This window comes from Aquarana catesbeiana, linkage group LG03 (genome assembly GCF_042186555.1).
Source record: "Aquarana catesbeiana isolate 2022-GZ linkage group LG03, ASM4218655v1, whole genome shotgun sequence".
Lineage (NCBI taxonomy): Eukaryota > Metazoa > Chordata > Amphibia > Anura > Ranidae > Aquarana > Aquarana catesbeiana.
Genome location: NC_133326.1, coordinates 354,518,454 through 354,532,977, shown reverse-complemented (window position 1 = coordinate 354,532,977; position 14,524 = coordinate 354,518,454). Strand labels below are relative to the sequence as shown.

At 42.7% G+C, this 14,524-nt stretch overlaps 1 protein-coding gene across 1 annotated transcript in view; it reads right to left on the bottom strand.

Moving 5' to 3' along the window:
• The window catches only part of NSG2 (neuronal vesicle trafficking associated 2), a 189,784-nt gene that overhangs the window by 80,825 nt on the left and 94,435 nt on the right, over positions 1–14,524 (bottom strand). The window contains exon 4 of the mRNA XM_073620605.1: positions 4,355–4,465. Within this exon, the coding sequence (XP_073476706.1) occupies positions 4,355–4,465 (111 nt within the window). The remainder of the gene's footprint in view (positions 1–4,354; positions 4,466–14,524) is intronic.

The window sequence follows — 14,524 nt, the reverse complement described above, 5'->3', positions numbered from 1 at the left end:
GGGAAAAAAATGATAAAAATGTCATATGGGGACATTGTTGCATGACCACTCAATTGTCATTCAAAGAGTGGGAGCGCTGAAAGCTGAAAATTGGTCTGAGCAGGAAGGGGTTTAAGTGCCCAGTAAACAAGTGGTTAACTACTGGCCCTATCAGATCCATAGCAATTCGGCCAAAAGGAACCTTAACCCCCAGAAATGGCACCAGTGGGCTGCAGTAATGGGGCATAGGGGCTGCCTTTTGACACTCAGGGCATGACTCACAATAGTTTCTTACATCAGCATGTATCCGAGGGGCCAAAAGAAACGCTGTAAAATAAGTTCTTTGGTCTTTTCATAGGCCAGGAAACCCCCCAAGGGATGTGTATGGACCAGGTTCAACATTGTCCTGCTATAAGGGCGAGGCACTACGAGTTGTCCCACAAACTCACCCTGAATTTTGTCAACCCGATACAACATGTCATGGTTAACCACCATATGCACCATAACATTTTTCAAAGCTTTTACAAGAGTAGGATCCTAAAACAGGGCGGTCCCAAAGTTGTCCCGAGAGACCTCTAGCTCCGGCACCCCGGGCAAGTTTAGAGTCTCGGGGGTCACCTCTGGGTCACCCGCATAGACTGCTAGGGGAAAAGACAAATTTTCTTCAGGGGTCACCCCTACAGCATTTTCATCAACCTTTGGTTCAAAAGAAGTTGGGGTCCCCCCTGCAGTCCCATTAGAAAGACCAGGCTCAGGACTCTTATCCTTCCCACTGCAGAGTTCCTTGAACAGTGAAAAGTCTCTCCCCAGTATTATACTGTGCAATAGGATAGGGGACACAGCCACTTCATGGCAAACAGATCCTGAGCTGGTTGCAAAGGTAACCAGTGCTGTGGGGTACTTCTTACAGTCACCATGCACAGATACCACTCCTACCTGACGCTGGGTCAGCTGTTCAGGGTCCACAAGCCGGGTATGGACCAGGATGACCAGGTTTCCGGAATACAGGAGGGCTTGCACACTTTTTCCTCTTCTCTTTACAGCAGAGATCAACATGTCCGAATCAGAGACTAGACAACAGGGACATGCGTCGGACTACGTCACACTCCATAGGCTCAGGGTTCAAGGGACACTTGGTAGCAATGTGACCCCACTCACTGCACCGCCAACACTGGGGATGCCCACAGGCTGCTCTGGGTCTTTCCAGACAGGGTCTTTCCACCGAGGGTGACCCCCCGACCACTCTCGCTGGCCTCTCAGGATTTTTGGCTTGACCAGCTGTGATACTGGGGTTGATCGGGTGACCACAGGAGGGGGCCTTTTTACCGTTGGGGATCCTGAAACTGCAGACCCAGCAACCAGGTCCTCTGCCACAAAGTAGCGTTCCACCAGCTCAATCAGAATATCTTTCGAATTTCGATCAGATTGCCTCACCCATCTCTGGCAACTCAGGAGGTAGAGCTCTCAGGAACTGGTTCATTGCAACTCTCTGCTATTTGGGGCCCTGTGAGTATCTCAGGCTGCAGCCACCATTTGACCAGGTTGATTAGGTCATACGTTTGGGAGCAGGGGGATCCATCTGCCTTGAAACTCCAGCTATGTACTCGCTGCACTCTCACTGCTGTGGTGACTCCCAGACGCCACAAGATCTTAGCTTTTAGTTTGTCATAATCTCGGGTATCCTCAGCAGAAAAATCAAAGTATGCCTTTTGGGAGTCTCCTGCTAACAGTGGGGCCACAAACGGAGTCCAGTGGTCTTTAGGCCAAGCCTGCCCCTCAGCAGTTCTTTCAAAAGTACATAGGAAGGCCTCCACATCATCCTGGGATGTCATCTTTTGAAAAAGGTAACTTTTGGTGCCTGGCAGGGTGTCACCAGGGGACCCTATGGAGACATTTGCAGTCTGGGCTAGAATCCGCTGCAGTACTTCAGCTAAGACCTGTCAGTCTTTCTTGGCTGCCTGAGCCAAGGCAGCCACTTGAGCCCCAGTTGCCTGAGCCAGGGCAGCCACAGCTTGCTGGCTGGCTGGTTGCTTGGGCTTGCTGCTGCTGAGCCGCCAACATTCTATTTGTTTCTTGTTGTTGTGCAGCCGTTTGCTGCTGCTGAGCCAGGACTTTCTGAAAAGTCTGTTGCTGTGCAGCATTACTTTGGAGCAAGGCCTTTATCAAGTCCCCCATGCTGCAGATTCACAAATACACTGCAGTACACTGTACCTTTAAGTGGTATCTACACACACTGCTGTCCTTTTAACGCAGCTGACACAAGTTCACACAGCTTATTTCAATGCAGTCTTTTAATAACAGGTACACAGTGTAGCCAGCAAACTTGCCTTTCAGCATGGATCAGTAGAAGGATTGCCAGCATCCTCTACCAATTGTGGACGGTTAGCTCTAAGTGAAGAGTTTTAAAATAGATAATCCAGCCATATGCTAGTTTAAGGGCTTCCTGCTCATGTTTATTTGGTCAACAAATAAAGCATAAAGGAAAGGCTTTCCTCGCAGGGGCAGAAAACATAGTCCCAAAAAGCAAAAGTCCATCAAATGAATATAAGGCTCCTGGCTAATAGATAGACCTCACTGGGTCTGCTTCAGTCCTGAAGGCATGTCCTCTAACAGCCTGATTCTTCTCTCTCAGCACCCCACTGATTAACACAGGTAAGGTAAAATTATACCCCAGGTGGGATGCAAGGTGTGGCCACTGCTTAACCCCTTGCTGCCTATAGACCTCTTACTGCCACCCATTTATCTTAAGAACCGCAGGCTCCTGTGTGGCAGATACACACCATTGATCACTAACAGGGGATGTCTGTCATATATATATATATATATATATATATATATATATATATATATATATATATACACATACACACACAGTATATAGCATATACAATCGTTGGACATGCCATGTTGTAATTTATTGTTTTTAAAATGTACCCTTCCTTTAAAATTACCTTGTTACCGAGACTCCTTTATTATTTCTGCTTGTTACCAGTCGTAACCAAAAGCCCTGATTAAAGGCCCGTACAAACAATACGAAAATCGAATGGAAAAATTAGTACGCCGAGCTGTCTGACGATTTTCGGATCGTTAGTACGGTGCTTTCGACAGCCAATTTCGCTTTTTCGTCAGACAAAAGCTGGATGTGCAGACTATAACATTTTTGTCGGATGTGAACTCAACATCTGATTTTTGTTTTAATAGTACGTTTTTTGTAATGCAAAAAACGTAAAGGCAAGACTACACATGCTCAGAAACGAAAGAATACATATAAAACTATTCAACACATTATGTCACTTCTGACGTTGTATTCTGTCCTATGAAAATTTTCGTATTATGAGTAACCTCTTCACTTTCGACATGAGACTAGCATGCGACAATAAACGGACGTTCAGTCATCTGAAAATCTGATCGTGTGTACGAGGCTTTATTTAGGCAACAGTCTAAAATTATCAGATTTGTTTGGGGCAGAAAAGGACATATACTTTTTATGTTGTTCCTCCCTAGATCCAAAGGCGGCTTATCAAGCCACCTAACCGGTTCTGCTGTCAATTGTGTACTTACAGGGAGAGAAACCAGACTGCATACACATAGAAAAGCAAGCTGTCCGAACATTTACTTACTAGGCAAACATAGTGTCTGCCCATACTGGTCCCAACCAGGTATTGTTTTAGTAATGTCTGTTCTAGGTCCTGCTGGTGCAGGCTCAGCTACTTTCCCCTGCATTCCTCTGAGCCCTGGGATATAGTGAGCATAGGAGCTTAGAACCTGGCCCGCATCTTCATGCCTCTTCAGCCAAACCCTGGTCAGGAAGTGAGTGACCAGCAAGGGGCTGAGAGGGGTATAAATAGGCTGTGGCCTAGAACAGCTGTCTCTTGTTCCTGGGGGAGTAAGACCTAGCCTGAGGCATCACTGGGAAATCAGCTGCAACATGCACAAATCCTTTTTTGGGGTCCAGGTCTTGCTTGGGCTGGGAGACCTCTGACCAGGGAGTTTTTAACAGTACATACAGGACTTTACTCCTGCTGAGGAGTCACTGTTTAGAATCAATTTATCCTTCACTTTAAAGAGGGTGTTTTTTACCCTGAAGGAACAGATCTGCTTTATAGTCCTCAGTTATAGCTTGCTATTAGTTTTTTGGAGTATCCCAAGGCTCACCCTCACCCTATCCCAGTCCTTTCAGCAAAATGAACTGCAAAAAGACATGTACAGCTTGTTTTCTGACTCGAGTGACTGTGAACTAACATGTGCTTGGCTGCTGTATACTTATCAGGGAATGGAATCTGGGGCCAAACAACCAGTCCTGGGTCTGTGCTACACATATGCTCATATTTCATATCTAGAAACACGTTTAATAAAATTTGTACTTTGTGCATACCTTGTAGACAAATCCATCTGGGCAGCTGTGATCGTATGTGAAGGCTTTGTACACCACAAGGAACACTATGCAGGCGAGGAATGCAAGTGCCAGGCTTATCAGGATTGTGACCTAGAGAAAAAAGAAAAAAAAGATAAGTAAAACAGTAAGCCATGTGTAAAACTTACCTGTGAAAAAAATAAATACAAATCTGTGCTGTCACATCCTAGATATAATTATTGGGTCATACTGATGTATTTATTTGGCAAATACTTCAATGGAAAAGATGTTGTTTTCAAGTGGCTGTTTTGCCCCTGGGATGGAAAACAGGGACATTGCAGTACTGAAAAGATTACAATCAATAGGAGGAAATTGACAGCTTCCCTCTCGCATAGCCAAAGAATGAAGACAAGTAAGCATCATTAGGGCCTGAGTGTTCTTTCTGATCTTCTTGGAACCCGACATCATGTCTTTCTTTTGCATGGCCTTTAGATAATGCACCATGAATTAAATTACACAGAGCATCTCAAGGTTTTCAAAGGATAGAAAGCTTTTAAAGAGGTTGTACTTTCAGAACATCTGCTCAAAAGCAGAAAAAGTTCTTTAAATCTGTTGATTAAGAGATCATATAAAATCAGAGAATCCACCCACCAGCACAAGAAATATGTCACACTCTGCCCTAATAAACCATTATTGGAAAACCCACATTTAGCCCCTCCTACACTTTCTGAACTCACTTTACTGAAAGACCTGCCTACTTGTCCTACTTTTTGTTTTTCATGGCACGCTGCCTCTGCCATTGGGAAATGTTCAAATCTAGCATTATATACTACAATGCATTGATTCACTAAATGTCAGATGCACCTCCTTTGTGAAAGGCAAGGGACAAGTTGTGCTTTTCTAAAGATGGACAGAAAGACTGAGGAAGAGTGGTTGCATAGTAGAGTTGGGCGAACGGTTCGGCCCAAGCATGAGCTCAGGCCGAACATTGGATGTTCACCTGTTGGATGAACCTCTCCAAGTCATCGACCTCTAGTAAGCTTCCCTTTTGTTCATTGGTGGTGGCTCTCTCACTATACTGGTTCCTTTGGAGTATCGGCGTGTGATGAATGTCCGTTCCAGTGCATTTCTGACCACTCTTCCATCCATGGACTTTGTTATTTATATTTATTAGTCACACTCTAATTTTTAAGAGAAAACATTTGCACTTATTTTTCTCACTTTGATACTTTTTTCACATTTATTTGATATTGTGGTATATATAACACGTTGTTTTGTATACACATCTCAGATTTAGCTTAATCTGTAATTTGGGTTATTTAGTTAACTCTTACACCAGTGATATTTGACATACCAGTATTCGTACACAGAGTTGGATACAGTATATTTTTCATTTTTGAGATTTTTTGCAGTTGATGTTACTAACACTTTAGTGATTATATGTAACATATTATTGACAAGGTTTTTTAGCGCTACACTTTTACACTTACACATATTGCTTTTTAGTCTATAGCTGTGTTGGCTGCTATTTTTACCTTCTATCTACACAGCGCTGCATATCTTTTTTCCTTTTTCCTGTTGGATGAACACCCGGATTATCGGCAAAACAATATTTTGTTCGGCCCGCCAAACTACTACAATGCACTGAGCCGCCGCACAGTGCATTGGAAGCCTTGATTGGCTGAAGCAATGAAAGCTTTGCCCAATCAGGGCACATAGCACTGTCAGAGCCATGATTGGACACTGTGATGATGACTCTATCCAATCATGGCTCATTGTTCTTAGTCCCACCACACACTATAAAAATATTCTTCCCATTGAGGCCATTTGCAGTGTGATATTGTCATGGAGAGAAATAGAACAGGGCTCTGTTCAGTGTTACTAGCGAGATAGTGTGCTATAGTGTACTAATGAGATTCTATTGTAAGTGTAGAGTGTCAGTTTAGTGTGAATCTAGTGATAGTACAGTATGAGAGTAGTGCAACCGTTCATTTTTACTTTAGTGTCATTTTAGTTTGTCAGGGCTGGTTTTCCTGCAGTATATTTCAGTTCAATATTGCAGGTTTAACACGGTATGTTTCAGTGTGTTGGTGCACATTTAATGTAGTATATTCCAGTGTGTTATTGCAGGTTTACCGCAGTATATTGCAGTGTGTTAGTGCACGCTTAATGCAGTACATTTAGGTGCATTGGTGCACATTTACTGCAGTATATTGCAGTGCATTACTGCATGTTTACCGCAGTATATTTCAGTGCGTTACTGCACATTTAGTGCAGTATATTTCAGTGCGCTATTACAGGTTTACCGCAGTTTATTGCAGTGCGTTAGAGCATGTTTAACACAGTATACAGTGGGGATGGAAAGTATTCAGACCCCCTTAAATTTTTCACTCTTTGTTATATTGCAGCCATTTGCTAAAATCATTTAAGTTCATTTTTGTTCCTCATTAATGTACACACAGCACCCCATATTGACAGAAAAACAGAATTGTTGACAATTTTGCAGATTTATTAAAAAAGAAAAACTGAAATATCACATGGTCCTGAGTATTCAGACCCTTTGCTGTGACACTCATATATTTAACTCAGGTGCTGTCCATTTCTTCTGATCATCCTTGAGATGGTTCTACACCTTCATTAGTGTCCAGCTGTGTTTGATTATACTGATTGGACTTTATTAGGAAAGCCACACACCTGTCTATATAAGACCTTACAGCTCACAGTGCATGTCAGAGCAAATGAGAATCATGAGGTCAAAGGAACTGCCTGAAGAGCTCAGAGACAGAATTGTGGCAAGGCACAGATCTGGCCAAGGTTACAAAAAAATTTCTGCTGCACTTAAGGTTCCTAAGAGCACAGTGGCCTCCATAATCCTTAAATGGAAGACGTTTGGGACTACCAGAACCCTTCCTAGAGCTGGCCGTCCAGCCAAACTGAGCTATCGGGGGAGAAGAGCCTTGGTGAGAGAGGTAAAGAAGAACCCAAAGATCACTGTGGCTGAGCTCCAGAGATGCAGTTGGGAGATAGGAGAAAGTTGTAGTGGCCCGGCGAAAGTGGCCCGACGGAAGCCTCTCCTCAGTGCAAGACACATGAAAACCTAAATGGAGTTTGCTAAAAAAAAACCTGAAGGACTCCAAGATGGTAAGAAATAAGATTCTCTGGTCTGATGAGACCCAGATAGAACTTTTTGGCACTGCTCATCACCTGTCCAATACAGTCCCAACAGTGAAGCATGCTGGTGGCAGCATCATACTGTGGGGGTGTTTTTCAGCTGCAGGGACAGGACAACTGGTTACAATCGAGGGAAAGATGAATGCGGCCAAGTACAGGGATATCCTGGATGAAAACCTTCTCCAGAGTGCTCAGGACCTCACACTGGGCCGAAGGTTTACCTTCCAACAAGACAATGACCCTAAGCACACAGCTAAAATAACGAAGGAGTGGCTTCACAACAACTCCATGACTGTTCTTGAATGGCCTAGCCAGAGCCCTGACTTAAACCCAATTGAGCATCTCTGGAGAGACCTAAAAATGGCTGTCCACCAGCGTTTACCATCCAACCTGACAGAACTGGAGAAGGATCTGCAAGGAGGAATGGCAGAGGATCCCCAAATCCAGGTGTGAAAAACTTGTTGCATCTTTCCCAAAAAGACTCATGGCTGTATTAGATCAAAAGGGTGCTTCTACTAAATACTGGGTCTGAATACTTAGGACCATGTGATATTTCAGTTTTTCTTTTTTAATAAACCTGCAAAAATGTCAACAATTCTGTGTTTTTCTGTCAATATGGGGTGCTCTGTGTACATTGAGGAAAAAAATTAACTTAAATGATTTTAGCAAATGGCTGCAATATAACAAAGAGTGAAAAATTTAAGGGGGGGGTCTGAATACTTTCCGTCCCCACTGTATTTCAGCGCGTTATTGCACGTTTAAGCAGTATATTTCAATGCAGTATATTTCAGTGTGTTACTGCATGTTTACTACAGAATATTGCAGTGCGTCAGTGCAGTTTTACTGCAGTATATTGTAGTGTGTCAGTGGAGTGTGTCTGTGTAGTGAGTACTCAAGTTAATGTGCACCAAACACCACTTTCCATTGATTAAAGCGTATCCATGTACACATTTCCCCCACTTACATTTTGTTAATAAGCCCCCCCCCCCCCGTATCATGTCTAGGAGGCCAACAAGGTGAGGCAGACATTCCCATGGCACTGTGAGGGGGCCAGCAGCATTTGGGTCCACAGGCAAAGGTAGACGTGGTCTGTTCTCAGGCAGGGCATAATTTCTACTGTTTAGTGATGTTGCCCGAGCCACAGCATGCAGAGGAGGTGGTGGACTGGCTTACTAAACCATCCTCATCCTCCATCACCCAAGCAGAGACAAGTATGCAATCCACTGCAGCTGCCAGAGTGGCTTATTCTGCCATCTCCTTGTCCATAGCTACGCCTGCCATAGCCCCAGCATCAGGCATGGAGGAGTCAGCTGAGTTATTTAAACACAATGTCAGCCAATTGCTCCTTGACGATGCACAGCCATTACTTGATTCATCAAGAGTACCTCTATGGTGTTACAGTGTGAAGGCACCACCAACACCCAAAGCCCATTTTTTTTTTCACCTGTTAATTCTATCCAAAGTCTGCAAAAGATACACCAAAATTTATCGAAAAAATCTCTATTCTTGTTCCGAGTGCACTAAATTGTGGCCTCATCGTACAAACTGGCTCCCCAAACCATTGTTTACAAAATAAAGAAAGATTGCAGGGAAAATGTCTTTTGTTTTGGCTTTATAAATGGCATTATTGCTGCAGCAGGTTTTATACATGGTACAGATGTGCCACTTTACATGCAGACTAAGGGGACCCCCCAGGCACTATATTTAAAGGATTTTTTTAATTTTTATTGTTATTTCTCATTTGTATGGTTTCACTAAGCATCAGTAAATCACTGCTCATTTAAAAATGATGTATTTTACAAACTTTGTGTTCATTGATACATATCCCCCAGGGAAGTACCCAGACCCCCATACACTTTGTATGCCCAATTACTTGCATATAAGCCTTCAAAATGGGCATTTTAGATTTTTCCAGTTTGGGGCCCATAGATTTCAATGGGGTTAGTAATTTGGTTCCAAACTTTTGCGATGGTCGAAAGTTTGCTGCGAACCGAACCAGGGGTCATTCGGCCCATGTTTATTTCACAGTACATTTTCTCTGCATTTTGCTCAAACAACCAAAGTGCATGTTTGGAAAAAACTTATTTGGTACATTTCTGCAATATTTGCATATCTGCCCAGGCCTTTCCTCTTGTGAAAGTACAAAAAAAAATCTGCTAAAAATTCAGTATGCTCCTAATTTCCTGTAGTGAACCAACAACACTGCCTCTGCAACACCAAAATCCCAATCAGCGTTATCAGCCCTGCCAGTTCTCCTATTCTGGGCTGCTAAATACCTCCCACCTTATATTGCAGAGATGGAGAAAAGGGGTATTCTGTAGTCCATGGGAGGATTACTCAGACAGACAATAGCAGTTTTGGCTACAGAAACGGATGTTTTAACCCCCATTTTTATTTATTTTTGTCTGTGTCACTTTTTCTTTTGTATCCTCTGTCTTGGAACACAACAGAAAGTAAGAGGAGATCTCTTGAAGGGAAGAAATGTATCTTCTTAGCTGTCATTGGAACAAGTATTCCCATTGGAAGATGTCCCATGTATTCCAGTTCTGCTAATAAATTACAATTTTGGATTTTTTCTTATTTAAAAGCTTTACTCAACTCCCCCTTACCTTTTTCCCACTTAACTGCAAATACATTTTAAGCTTTTTTAGTAGCTACATAGAACATACTGTACTACAAATTAACAAATAAGCAGTAGGGTGTTGTTAGCAAAAAGGCTAGCTTAGAACAATCTATGAGATTATTTATACATATATCATCTTCGTTAATAAGAACATTCAAACTGGCTATGTGCATTAGCAGGGACACAACTTTGATCAACCCAAGCATAATGGTAAGATACTACAGTGAACAAAATGTATGCCCTCAAGAAGAACAATATCAGAAATAACTAAAATGAAAAGATAAAATGTTGCTTTTTTGGACCTAATTGTCTGTGCATTTTAAATAGGAAACAACTCTAGTAACAATGAACGCATAAGTCATTTGTTCAACCAATCTGTTCCTGACCTAGTTGCTCAATCACATGTGAAGGATCAAAAGAAGAGATGAAAATCAAGTGGTGCTCATCACTAGCTTTTAGCCAATATATCTTTCTCCAGATTCATCTAAATTCTTTGTCTAGAACAGTAATTAGAACTATTTTATCACTTATTTTAGGCAGAAACAACTTATTCACCTTTAAAAACTAGACCTCTTATAGACCTCTTGTCTGCTCTCTTAGCACCCTATATACATATACACACACACACACACACATATATACATACATACATATATACACACACACACACACACACACACACATTTACATATACAGTATCTCACAAAATTGAGTACACCCCTCACTATTTTGTTGTAAATATTTTATTATATCATTTCATGTGGCAAACCTGAAGAAATGACACTTTGCTACAATGTAAAGTAGTGAGTGTAGAGCTTGTATAACAGTGTAAATTTGCTGTCCCCTTGAAATAACTCAACACACAGCCATTAATGTCTAAACCACTGGCAACAAAAGTAAGTACATCCCTAAGTGAAAATGTCCAAATTGGGCCCAATTAGCCATTTTCCCTCCCTGGTGTCATATGACTCGTTAGTGTTACAAGATCTCAGGTGTGAATGGGAAGCAGGTGTGTTAAATTTGGTGTTATCGCTCTCACTCTCTCATATTGGTCACTGGAAGTTCAACATGGCACCTCATGGCAAAGAACTCTCTGAGGATCTGAAAAAAAGAACTGTTGCTCTACATAAAGATGGCCTAGGCTATAAGAAGATTGCCAAGACCCCGAACCTGAGCTGCAGCACGGTGGCCAAGACCATACAGCGGTTTAACAGGACAGGTTCCACTCAGAACAGGCCTCGCCATGGTCAACCAAAGAAGTTGAGAGCATGTGCTCAGCATCATATGCGGACGTTGCTTTTGGGAAATAGATGTATGAGTGTTGCCAGCATTGCTGCAGAGGTTTAAGGGGTGGGAGGGTCAGTGCTCAGACCATACGCTGCACACTGCATCAAATTGGTCTGCATGCCTGTCGTCCCAGAAGAAAGTCTCTTCTAAAGATGATGCACAAGAAAGCCCACAAACAGTTTGCTGAAGAAAAGCAGACTAAGAACATGGATTACTGGAACTATGTCCTGTGGTCTGATGAGACCAAGATAAACTAATTGGTTCAGATGGTGTCAAGCATGTGTGGTGACAACCAGGTGAGGAGTACAAAGACAAGTGTGTCTTGCCTACAGTCAAGCATGGTGGTAGGAGTGACATGGTCTGGGGCTGCATGAGTGCTGCCAGCACCAGGGAGCACAAATTCATTGAGGGAACCATGAATGCCAACATGTACTGTGACATACTGAAGCAGAGCATGATCCCCTCCCTTCGGACACTGGGCCGCAGGGCAGTATTCCAACATGATAATGACCCCAAACAAACCTCCAAGACGACCACTGCTTTGCTAAAGAAGTCGAGGGTAAAGGTGATAGACTGGCCAAGCATGTTCATACCTAAACTCTATTGAGCATCTGTGGGGCATCCTCAAATGGAAGGTGAAGAAACGCAAGGTCTCGAACATCCATCAGCTCCGTGATGTCATCATGGAGGAGTGGAAGAGGACTCCAGTGGCAACCTGTGAAGCTCTGGTGAACTCCATGCCCAAGAGGGTTAAGGCAGTGCAGGAAAATAATGGTGGCCAGACAAAATATTGACACTTTGGGCCCCATTTGAACATTTTCACTTAGGGGTGTACTCACTTTTGTTACCAGCGGTTTAGACATTAATGGCTGTGTGCTGAGTTATTTTGAGATGACAGCAAATTTACACTGTTGCAAAATGTCATTTCTTCAGTGTTGTCACATAAAAAGATATAATAAAATATTTACAAAAATGTGAGGGGTGTACTCACTTTTGTGAGACTCTCTCTCTCTCTCTATAGATATATATAAATATATATAGAGATATCTATCTATCTATCTATCTATCTATCTATCTATCTATCTATCTATCTATCTATCTATCTATCTATCTATCTATCTATCTATATACACATATACATATACACACACAGTGGGGCAAAAAAGTATTTAGTCAGCCACCCACCAATTGTGCAAGTTCTCCCACTTAAAAAGATGAGAGAGGCCTGTAATTGTCATCATAGGTATACCTCAACTATAAAAGACAAAATGTGGAAACAAATCCAGACAATTACATTGTCTGATTTTTGAAAGAATTTATTTGAAAATTATGGTGGAAAATAAGTATTTGGTCACCTACAAACAAGCAAGATTTCTGGCTCTCACAGACCTGCATCTTCTTCTTTAACCACTTGCTTACAGAGCACTTAAACCCCCCTCCTATCCAGACCAATTTTCAGCTTTCAGCGCTGACGCACTTTGAATGACAATTGCGCGGTCATACCACACTGTACCCATATGACATTTTTATCATTTTTTCACCACAAATAGAGCTTTCTTTTGGTGGTATTTGATCACCTCTGCAGCTTTTACTTTTTGTTTAAAAAATGTAAAAAACTGAATTTAAAAAAAAAAAAAAAATAATTTTTTTATTTTGTTATAAAAAATTTAAAACAGGTAATTTTTCTCCTTCATTGATGTACGCTGATGAGGCAGCAGTGATGGGCACTGATAGGCGGCAGTGATGGGCGCTGATCAGTTACACTGATATGCAGCACTGCTAGGTGGCACTGATTGGCACTACTGGTGGGCATTGATAGGTGGCACTTGTGGGCATTGATAGGTGGCACTTTGGGCACTGTTAGGTGGCACTGTGGGCACTGTTAGGTGGCACTGTGGGGACAGTTAGGTGGCACTGATGAGGCAGATGTGCTTCTTCCACTTCGGGACCGATGTCCCTCACATCTGAGCCGGTGATCGGCCTTTTTTTCTACTCACGCTGTCAGCGTGAGTAGAAAAAAAAAAAAACGATTACCGATCTTTTGTTTACATCATGTGATCAGCTGTCATTGGCTGACAGCTGATCACATGGTAAGGGGCCGGGACCAGCCCCTTCCTTAGATTGGTGATCACCCGAGTCTCAGTGACTCAGTGGTCACAGTGTGCTCAGCGCGCGCCCTGCAGAGCGCATGCACGGGGGAGGCCGTCATATGACGGCCTCCCGGGAATTCAGGTCCGCGCTGTGGCCGTCATTTAAGTGGGAGAACTTGCACAATTGGTGGCTGACTAAATACTTTTTTGCCCCACTGTATCTATATATCTATATATATATCTATATATACAGTGGGGACAGAAAGTATTCAGACCCCCTTCAATTTTTCACTCTTTGTTATATTGCAACCATTTGCTAAAATCATTTAAAGAGGAGTTCCACCCAGGGGGCCCAGGGGGTCCATTAAAAAAAAAAAATTAAAAGTCAGCAGCTACAAATACTGCAGCTGCTGACTTTTAATTGGACACTTACCTGTCCCTGGGTCCAGCGATACGGGGGACCCGCTCGTCTCCCCCCCTCCGCTCGTCGGCATTTCAACTGTGGGCACCGGGCTGTGGCTTCACAGCCTGGCACCCACTGCGCATGCGCGATCGGCGCTGCGCGCCGTGATTGGCCGCTCAATCACCTGGGAACTGTAATGGGTCCCAGATGATTGACAGGAGGGAGGGAGCCGAGCCCTTCCTGTGCCGAGGGGGAAGTGATGTCACCAGCCCAGGCAAAGGAAGAGGCAGACTACGAGGGACCACCTAGCAACAGGCATTTACAGGTAAGTAAAAAAAATATATATATCCAAATGTTTTTTTCTTTTTTTTTTTAGAATTTTTCAGGTATTTTTGTTTTTTTGGGTGGAACCCCACTTTAAGTTCATTTTTTTCCTCATTAATGTACACACAGCACCCCATATTGACAGAAAAACACAGAATTGTTTACATTTTTGCAGATTTATTAAAAAAAAAAAACTGAAATATCACATGGTCCTAAGTATTCAGACCCTTTGCTCAGTATTTAGTAGAAGCACCCTTTTGATCTAATACAGCCATGATTTTTTTTGGGAGAGA